The sequence below is a fragment of the Hyperoodon ampullatus genome (genome assembly GCF_949752795.1).
Source record: "Hyperoodon ampullatus genome assembly, chromosome: 14".
Taxonomy (NCBI): Eukaryota; Metazoa; Chordata; class Mammalia; order Artiodactyla; family Ziphiidae; genus Hyperoodon; species Hyperoodon ampullatus.
Window position 1 is genome coordinate 38,118,303 of NC_136927.1, and position 10,410 is coordinate 38,128,712.

Consider the following 10,410-nt stretch of genomic DNA (forward strand, 5'->3'; position numbering starts at 1 on the left):
CCTAACATCTCAATTTGTTTCTAAGGTTTTTATTGCAGTTCTAATGCTTGGAGATGAAATCCCCAAGTCATTTCCAGGTAGAGGATTAGGAACTTTGTACTTTGTGATTCCCAAGTAAGGGCTCTGTGGTCAGCCAGTTTGGATTTGAATACTAGTTCTGCCACTGTACATGCTGGATGACCTTAAACAAGAGATTTAACCACTCTGATCCTGCTTCCTGCACTGTAAAATCAGATAGTATTAGTAATGTTAGAACCAACCTCCCAGAGTTGTGGTGAGGCATAAATGAAATCATTTTGTGAAGTGTTTAGCTAGTAGGTGTTTAATAAGTATTATATTATATAAGTATTATTGATGCTTTTTAGTTTATATTATTAAAATAATGAAACTACTATTAGCAGTAATGACTTAAGAGAAAGAATGTTAATAAACTTATTAGTAATGTAGGGGCCAGTAACCAGGATGCTGGTGTAACTCTTCCTTCCCTGCCCTCCACTGAGACCTTGTGCTGGGACCCGTCTAGAGGGTTTACAGGCCCCTGTGCCGGCACCTCTGGAAGTTCCTTGCTAAGCCTCCACAGACTCTGGGGAGAAGGTGGCCACTTGCACTTCCCTACCCTTCCCTACTGCCACTACCACACTGAAGCTGACAGTAGGGCAGGGCTGTCACTAGGGTGAGCCAAGCACAGTGACTGAAGTACTCACTTGCAGCGCAAAATTTAGGGACATACTCAGAACTCAAGATACTCAGTACTGAAGATTAAAAAAAACCTTTTAAATGTAATATTGAAAAAAAAACACTAAAAAAATTCCATGATAATGAAACTACCAAAATTTTAAATAAAGCTAGGATCAGGATTACTGATTTTTCCTTCTGTTTTAGCCTCTCATATAGCACCTTGTGGTACTTTTAAGTTTTTTATTTTGAAAATTTTTTTAATGTCATATTAAAGTATTTATCTTGCTTATTGAGTTGGTTTCCCCTTAAACAGGCAGGCAAGGCATCCTGGTTACTGGCCCCTACATTACTAATAAGTTTATTAATATTCTTTCTATTAAGTCATTACTAGTAATACTACTTTCATTATTTTAATAATGCCAAGGCAAGTGTCTCACTCCTCTCACTCCTAGTCTGTCTTCGGGAAGTGGGGGACTGTGTGGTGGGCCAGGAGGAGCAAGTGGTAAAATATTTGGGAAACCTGAGACAGGTGGGTTGGGCGAGCCAGGAGCTGGCAGGTTGCTAGGAAGGTAGGGGCTCCAGGGTCCGTGGGCGGGAAAGGGGCCGAGGCAGCGCTTGCTGGGTCCTCCCGCCCGCCTGGTACGGGGTCGAGCCTCGCCTTTGAGGGGTCCGCGCGGGGCAGAGGCTGCAAACCTGTCCGCGGGGCCGCCGGCGGGGCGCTCGGGAAAAGCGTTGGAAGGAGGTACCGCGCTGGGTCGACTGGCGCCCCTCAACGGCGGGGCGGAGGCACTTACCAAGGCCTCGGCCGTGAGTGTACTGACCTCCTCGCCCTTCCTCCTCCTTCCGAAGCACTTCTAATCGGGATGTTCCGCCTACACCTCACCGTCCGCCTTCCAGCCCAAGAGCGTGCTTCCTCTCCTGCCCCCCGCCCCAACGCCCTACAAACACGCAAAAACCCACTAGGGACTTAGAGTTAATTTTTAACTGTTTTTATTTTTTATTTTGGTTGTAACAGTGATTAGAAGGAAGGTTTTGGGAGGTTCAGTCAGCTTTAATTTTAATTTGACTTTAGACAAAAGAGTTGACCTCTGAATCTCAGCTATTATGTAGGAACATCATTTTACCCATCCCATAGTATTTTTCTTTTCAAAAAAAATTGAGGTAGGGCTTCCCTGGTGGCGCAGTGGTTGAGAGTCCGCCTGCCGATGCAGGGGACACGGGTTCGTGCCCCGGTCCGGGAAGATCCCACATGCCGCGAAGCGGCTGGGCCCGTGAGCCATGGCCGCTGAGCCTGCGCGTCCGGAGCCTGTGCTCCGCAACGGGAGAGGCCACAACAGTGAGAGGCCCGCGTACCGCAAAAAAACAAAACAAAAAAACATTGAGGTAAAATTCACCATTTTAAAGTATTAGAATTCAGTGGCTTTTATTACATTCACAATGCTGTGAAACTGTCACCACTCATTCCAGAACATTTTAATCTTCCCTAAAATAAACCCTGTACTCATGAGCAGTCATTCCTCATTCCCCGTATTTCCACCCACTGGCAACCACAAATCGGCTTTCTGTCTGTATGGATTTGCCAATTCTGGGCATTTCTTATGTGGATGGAAATAATCAATAAGCCAATTAGAGCCAAATTTAGGATGATCGCCTGGGAGACGGTCTCTCAGATAACTCTGAGGAACTGCTCCAGAGAAGCATGGTTTTCCGCATAGTTTTATATCTCATCAGAACAAAGAACACCAAACAAGTCAGGAATACATTCCTTCAAGATTTCACAAAAACAAAAAAAACAGATCAGCATGTATACAATGAGTCAGTATGGCCTTGGCACCTGGGAAGGGAGTCTTATCAAAGAAGTATGCAGCACTGACATCCCAGGAAGGGAGGCATTTAATCTTTATTTTTAAAAAGGACATTCTTTACTTCAGGTACCCTTTTCTTTAATGATTAAAGCAGATGTACAATGTATGTTTGATAGGATACAAACAGACTGTTTTAGCTAGCATAAAATTCAAGTTAAATCCTGTATAAGCTAGAATGACTGCCTCATAACCCAATAGGTGAAAATTTCTTCCATCACATTTATATATAGAATCATTATAATGTATGGTCTTTTGTGTTTGGCTTCTTCCACTTAGCATATTTTCAAGACTCATGAGTGTTGTGTCATGTATTACATTTTGGATAATACATTTTGTTCATCCATTCTCATGGACTTTCGGGTTGTTTCCACTTTTTGGGTATTATGAATAATACTACTGTGTACAAGTTTTTGTGTTGACATATGCTTTCCATTCCTAGAAACCTAGGGATGGAATTGCAAGGTCATATTGTTACCAAACCCAAGCGCCTTCTGCCCATCGCACGACAGGCCAATAAATTGGGAGAGGAGTTGTTGGAACAAGGAATAACGATTTTAATGGGAAAGCTAGCAGACCGAGAATTCAGCAGACTAGCGTCTCAAAAATCCACCTTACCTCAGTTCGAATTCGGGCTCCTTTTATATACCAGAGTGGGAGGGGGCGGGGCCACTGTGGCACCGACCAATGGCTGAGCGGGACTGCTACAGCTCGCGGCTGCCTCTTAGCTCTCACACCCTGAGTAGAAAGGTGCGACGCCAGAAAGCCGCCAGATCTGAAGAAGTACCAGGTTGCTCCAGCACTAGGTGAAGCGAGACGCAGAAGCCGCTGAGACCCCGGTGGCCACGTGGAGGCGGTTGACACACCCTTTCCTAGGATCGCTGTCTGAGGCGGCGGGACCCCTGGGCTCAACCCGCGGCTGGCCTCACCAGTCAGTTCATGACCGATGACGTGGCCCGGGAGCGGGTGTCCCCAGAGCGGAGCTCCCGCCCGCCTGCCCGCTTGCGCAGTGGGTGGCCGGCAGGTGCGGGGCCAGGCCGGTGGGCTAGGCCCAGCCGGAGCGCGGAGAGGGGCAGCGGAGCAGCCCCTGCCCCAACCGCGCAGCCGCCGGCGCCAGAGAGGGAGGAGGAAAGGGCCCGTCACAGTCTGGGTTCGGGCTGGGGAGGCCGCTATTACAATATGGTAATTATATGATTAACTTTTTGAGGAATGGCCAAACTTTTCCACAGCTGCTATATACCACGTTACGTTCCCACTAGCCGTGTGTGAAGGTTCCAGTTTTCTACATTCTTGCCAACACTTACTTTCTGTTTAAAAAATTAAAAATTTTAAATTTATAGCCCTCTTAGTGGGTAAGTGGTTTCTCATTGTGGTTTTGGTTTAAATTTCCCTAACAGCTATGTTGAGCATCTTTTCATGTGCTTGTATAATTTCTTTGGAGAAATGTCTGTAGATCCTTTTGCCCTTTATTGGTTTGTCATTTTGTTGTTGAGTTGTAAGAGTTCTTGGTTCGTTCATAACGTGAAATCCTTATCAGATACATGATTTGAAAATATGTTTTCCATTCTATGACTTGTCTTTTCACATTTTTGTCCTTTGATGCTCAAAAGTTTTGATTTTGATGAAGCCCAATTAATGTATATTGTCTTTTGGTGTCATATCTAAGAATGCATTGCTGAATCCAGGTTATGAAGATTTACCTATGTTTTCTTCTAAGAGTTTATTGTTTTAGCTCTTACTTTTGGGTGTTTGATCCATTTTTAATTAATTTTGTATATATTGTGAGGTAAGAGTCCAACTTTATTCTTTTGCATGTGCCTGTTACCAGGCCCTCTCCAGATTCTTGGACAGCAATACCATAGAAATGAATTTCACTCCCACAAGGCTCTTAGGTAAGCAAAGCTTTTTATTAAAAGGATAGTTTGTGCACAGGGGAGAAGGCAGAAAAGAGTGCCAACTCCCCAAGGACTTTCAGGGAACAGGTTTTAAAGCGAGTGTGAGGGAGGGGGCAGCAGGTGCCCAATCAGCTTGTGCTCGATTCTCAGATTGGTTGGCATCAAGATGAAGTTTCAAGAATCATCAACCGTCAACTGGTGTGGGGGTCTATGCACTTGCGGTCAGCAGTTTTCATCTGGTGGGGATCTGCCTCCTGCAAAAACAACTTGGGAATGTCTGCCAGGCCTTTATCTATATCTTTGAGGGAACTGGAAGGCTTTAGGCACTTTGTTTTAAGGGATCTGTGAAGCCTGCTTGCGCAAGGTCGTTCCCTGGGTCCTTTTCAAAAATGGCTGTACTCTTGTCTTCCAGTCTCACGCCTGTTTAGTTGTTTAAGCACTGTTTGTTCAAAAGACTGTTATTTATTGCTGAAAATCAATTGACCATAGATATATGGGCTTATTTTTGGATTCTCAATTCTATTTCATTAGATTAAGATATATCTATGCTTATGCCAGTACCAAACTGCTTTGATTACTGTCACTTTTGTAGAAAGTATTGAAATCAGGAAGTGTGAGACCTCAAACTTTGTTCTTCTTTTTAAAGAAATTTTTGGCTATCCAGTGTTCCTTGCAATTCTATATGAATTTTAGGATCAGTGTGTGCATTTCTGCAAAAAAGGCAGCTGGGAATTGACTGACTCTGTAGATCAATTTCGGGAGTACTGCCATGCTAACAATATTGAATTTTTCATGAACATGGGCTGTCTTCATTTATTTAGGTCTTCTTTAATTTCTCTTCCCCCAGTTTTATTGAGGTATAATTGACAAATAAAATTGTACTATATTTAAAGTGTACAACAATGTATACTTTGTGAAAGAATTCCCACATTCAAGTTCATTAGCATATCAATCACTTCACAAAGTTGCCCCCTCTCCTTTTTTGGTAAGAACACTTACAATTTACTCTCTTAGCAAATTGCAATTATACAATACAGTATTATCAACTATAGTCACCATGTTTTACATTAGGTCCTCAGAGCTTATTCATCTTATAACTGAAAGTTTGTACTTTTTTGCCAGCCTCTCTCCATCTCCCTCACCCCTTAGCCATGGCAACCTAGAGATTACATTTAATCTATAGATGACTTTGGGCAGTAGGAACATTTTAACAATAACTCTTCTGATCCATAAACAAGGGATAGCTTTCCATTTATTTGTATATTCAATTTCTTTCATTAATGTCTTGTTTTCAGTGAATAGATCTTTCAATTCTTTAAATTTACTCCTTAAGTATTTTATTATTTTTGATGCTTTTGTGAATGGGATTGTTTTTTGTCTCTTTGTTGAGCCTGTCGTTTTGTTCTTGTATTGTCTTCCTGATTTCATTAAATTGTTTATGTGTTCTCTTGAGCTCTCTGAACATCTTTTGAATAATTATTTTGAATTCTTTGCCAGGCAATTAAATTATCTCCATTTGTTTGGGGTCAGTTACTGGAAGTTTGCTATGTTCCTTTGGTGGTGTCATGTTTCCCCAATTCTTTGTGACCCTGGTAGTCTTGTGTAGGCGTCTGCACAGCTGAAGAAAGTCACCTCTTCCAGACTTTATGGACTGACTCTGGTAATGAAAGACCTTCTGTGGGTGGGAGCATGCTGGAGTCTGTTGTGACTCTGTATCTAGTGGCGCATGCTGCCAAGTGCAGAGGCATGTGGCAGCTCTGGGTCCAGGGTGGGGGTGTGGGCATGATGTCTCTCTGGGTCAGGCCACAGGGGTCCACAGCATTGACAACTATGTGGTCCTTGGTGAGCATAGTGGGGTATCTTCAATGGCTACAAGGGCTATTGGGGTCCTTGTGGTACCTCCAGGTCCAGAGGCTACATACAAGGGCAGGCAGCAGTGGCATGGAGCTGGTGGTGGTGTGTACATACCACCAACTGGTGCCTAAGTAATGGCAGAGGCTGGTTGCGGATACACACACAGTGGTAGGGGCCAGGGCCAGGGCCACGTGAGGGTACACAGGCAGCTTCAGAGGCCCTGGATGTTGGTGTATGTACATTCCGTGCCTGCAGAATCTCACATCAGACATGCACAGCAATGGAGGCTTAATGGGGATCTAGCTGGCTGGGTGCAGGTGCACAGTTTATGGGGACAGCTGCAGGTGAGCCTAGTGGTGCAGGCCAGTGACAGGAGATAAGGCCAGAGCTGAGCCCTCAGGGCAGCTGTGGGGGCCCCAGCCGTCAGTGTGCAATTCCATGGCTGCAGGATATTGCCACAGGTATGCACACTGCCTTAGAGGCTGGTGATGGGAATCTACTATTATTGTATTGCTCTCTACTTCTCCCTTCAGTTCTTTAAATATTTGCTTTATATAGGTGCTCTGAGGTAGGGTACATAAATATTTATAAACATTGTATCCTCTTAATTGATCCCTTTATCATTATATATATTTTTTGAATTTTGTTTTATTTTTTTATATACCAGGTTCTTATTAGCTATCTATTTTATACTTATTAGTGTATATATGTCAATCCCAATCTCCCAGTTCATCCCACCACCACCCCTCCCCTGCTTTCCCCCCTTGGTGTCCATACGTTTGTTCTCTACATCTGTGTCTCTATTTCTGCCTTGCAAACCGGTTCATCTGTACCATTTTTCTAGATTCCACATATACGTGTTAATATACTTCCTCCCAGAGGAAGTAGCATTTAACTTAAGACCTAAAGTCTTGAGAGTTTGTCAGTCAAAGAGTGAGGGAAGAGAGCTCCAGGCTGAGGGAACAGCATGTGCAAAGGCTTGGAGAAGCAAAGGAGCCTGGCAGATTTGAGGAACTGAGAGGCCAGTGTGGTTGGAACTCAGAGGTGGAGTGGGGGGCAAGGCGTGGTGCAAGACAAGGCTGGTGAGGTCCACAGGGGCAGACCAGCAGGGCCTTCCCAGCCATGTTAAGGGCAAGTTAACGATTCTGGGCACAGCTTGGCCTCCAATGCTATCCCACACCACCTTTCATCTGCTCTCCTGAGTCAAGCCCTCTGACCCCAGAATTGCTCTCTACCCATGACTTTCCCTCCAGTCAAGAATTTTCTCAACCATTGCAAGTGTCTCTTGTCGGCACTTCCCAAGAAATTCAGTTCCTGGGGGACCAAATTCTGGCTCTCCCAGGAAGCATTTGGCAAGGTCTCAGGTACCATCAGGTAGCCCATGTTATGTTGGAATATTTACTAAGTGGAAGAGTGAGGGTTATTATCCCCATTTTATAGATAACAAAACTGAGGTTTGGAGAGATAAAGCACACACAGTTATCTCTACCCTCTTTTTGACACCTCATTTCTCCCCAGTAGTCCCCAGAATTTGGGAAGCTACATGGTCTGGCTGTTAGGATTCTATGACTCTGATTCTATGACATGTCAGAGAGGATGCTAAGGTTTAGGGAAACATGGAGATTTCAGGGTTCTAAAATTCCACAGTTCTAAGCCTTAGTGCTCCAATAAACCAGGTTCCTGATGTGTGCTAGCTAGTCCAAGCCTGGAGAGGCAGGCACCACCCATGAGCCCTTTTCCACCCGGTCTCCTGGGTCCCACTTTGTAGACCAGCCAAAGGATGCGATCTGGGCACCCCCCGATGGCCAGGAGAGGATGGGAAGGAACGGGATAGTCGGGAGACTTACACCAGAGGGCAATGTTCTGGGGCAGAGGCCGGAGTTGAGAGAAGGTGGGGAGTTCCAGGTCCCGCCGCAGAGCAGACATCCTGCTTGGCAGACAGCCCGAGTGAGCTACAGTGGGGGACCCCGGGAGCCATGGGGTGCACGCGTGATGCCATCCTGGATGCGCTGGAGAACCTGACTGCAGACGAGTTCAAGAAGTTCAAGATGAAGCTGCTTTCAGTGCCGCTGCGCGAAGGCTATGCACGCATCCCACGGGGGATGCTGCTCCCCATGGATGCTGTGGACCTCACCGACAAGCTCATCAGCTACTACCTGGAGGCGTACGGTGCCGAGCTCACGGCGCTCATGCTTCGCGACACGGGCATGCAGGAGGTGGCGGAGCAGCTGCAGGAGACCTTGGTCAAGGGGGAGCTCACCTCCTCCACCCTCCGCGCAGAGGTCCAGACCAGTATGCCCTCATTTGCACCCTCCTCCCAACCCGAACATTTGCCTCTCCCCGCGCTTCCGCTTCCTGTTCCTCCTACCCTTTTATAAAAGCTTCTCCTGCTGGGGAGGCTTGGTACTGACCTTGGCTTCCGGACCAAGAGATCCCTGATCCCAGAAAGACTTGGAGACACCACTTAACATTTTCTTACAGGCCCTGGAACCGTGCCAACCGAGATCAAGGCCCCTCACCAGACAGCAGCCAAGCCAAGTAAAGCCTTCAACACCCAACCTCACCTACCTGGGCACCTCACCAGCCCCGCCCCACTGCACCCCTGCACACCCTAGATCTGTTGTCCCAAGGCCAAGAGCAGCCAGAGAGCGCAAAGCTAGGCCAACCCTCCCCACCCACCTACTCACACACCTCCAGGGCCCAAGCCTGGTTGCGAGGAGAAAGGGAGACAAAGTTAAACTCATCCCACTATAGGTAGAGTCCTGGTGGCATGCCATGCCCACCTTGAGCCCCACCGCTTAGGGTTGCATTCAGGGCAATTTCTGAAGAAAACCTAGTGTTCAAGAGCGACAGGCTCCAGCACCCACCCTGGTCCCAGCTCATCCCCTCTCCTCCCTCCCGCCCCAGCACTGCACTTTGTGGAGCAGCATCGGGCGGCCCTCATTGCGCGGGTCACAGACGTGGACGGGGTGCTGGACGCCCTGTACGGGCAGGTCCTGACAGAGGAGCAGTACCAGGCGGTGCGGGCGGAGCGCACCAATCCTACCAAGATGAGGAAGCTCTTCAGCTTTGCTCCAGCCTGGAACCTGACCTGCAAGGATCTGCTCCTCCAGGCCCTGAGGGACACCCAGCCCTACCTGGTGGTCGACCTAGAGCAGAGCTGAGGCATCTTCCCCGGCAGCGGTCCCACAGACAACCCCAGGCAGTTCCAGCCATCTTACCTGGAGTCTCTGATTTATTTCTTATACACGATATATGAAAAACCAGCTTGTACTTGGTGTGTTTTCCTATTTCCAACCTGGAAGCACATGCGGAGCTGAGCTACACATCCAAGCCCCGCAGCGGCTCAGGTGAAGCTCTAGCTTCCGCCTGTTCCTGGGGCAGCAGGCTCCCCAAACACTTCATCCTTCCTGCCTCAGTCACCATGGAATAGTCCCTCACCATTTTGTGGCTCCTTCAATGCCACCCCAGAGGGTCTGCCCTTGAGACCTGTGAATACAAGTAAGCCTTGTGGCCAAGGTCTAAAAATTAAAATAGAGGTTTGTACAAAGGGCCTGGAACTGTGGGGGGCCATATTTGACAGATGCATTTAGAAACAGACTCGTCTACCAAGCTTCTCAATCTCTCACTTTTTCATAGGAAAAAAAATTGCAAAATGAGAGCAATTTTCAGGGGAAGTGACAAGAGTATCATCTAAACAGGTCAGAAGAGCACAAGCCACCGAGTGTCCCTAGAGCTCCTTCTGGCACGGACACCAGCAGGCGTCACTCCTCCCTCTGCTCCCTCCCACCTACTGCAAGAGGGGTTATAGGTCACACTTTGCCCAGAAAACATGCCAACCACAAAAGCAAAACTTTAGGAAATGAGTTCTAGTAGCTGTTTCTTCTCTCGATGGAATTGTGCCAACAAAAGAAAATACAGATATTTATTTCCAGAAAACAGCACTTAAGGAGCCTTTCCAGAGGCTGTTAGGGAACCAGGATCCTAGGACCACATCCTGAGTACATTTTGCACCCAAATTCTTTCTGGCCTGCAGGGGGTGGATGCAAAGCAACAGGCAGGCCCCAAGGACGCCAGTTATCCTATCCTTAGGAGTCAGATCATCAGACTCAGGGATCCAG

General features: G+C 47.0%; 1 protein-coding gene across 3 annotated transcripts; it reads left to right on the forward strand.

The window, feature by feature from the left end:
• Positions 1-8,265: 8,265 nt before the first annotated feature.
• On the forward strand, positions 8,266-9,453 carry LOC307063255 (apoptosis-associated speck-like protein containing a CARD; the record flags this gene model as incomplete). 3 transcript variants are annotated; one of them, XM_079719278.1, is made up of 2 exons in its annotated part: positions 8,266-8,581; positions 9,197-9,453. In XM_079719278.1, 2 exons carry the CDS (start codon positions 8,266-8,268, stop codon positions 9,451-9,453), a joined length of 573 nt encoding a protein of 190 aa, XP_079575404.1. The 3 variants fall into 3 exon arrangements, with proteins under 3 accessions (XP_079575404.1, XP_079575402.1, XP_079575403.1); XM_079719276.1 differs by having other exon boundaries at positions 8,266-8,532; positions 9,127-9,453; XM_079719277.1 differs by having other exon boundaries at positions 8,266-8,532; positions 9,136-9,453.
• Positions 9,454-10,410: the final 957 nt, after the last annotated feature.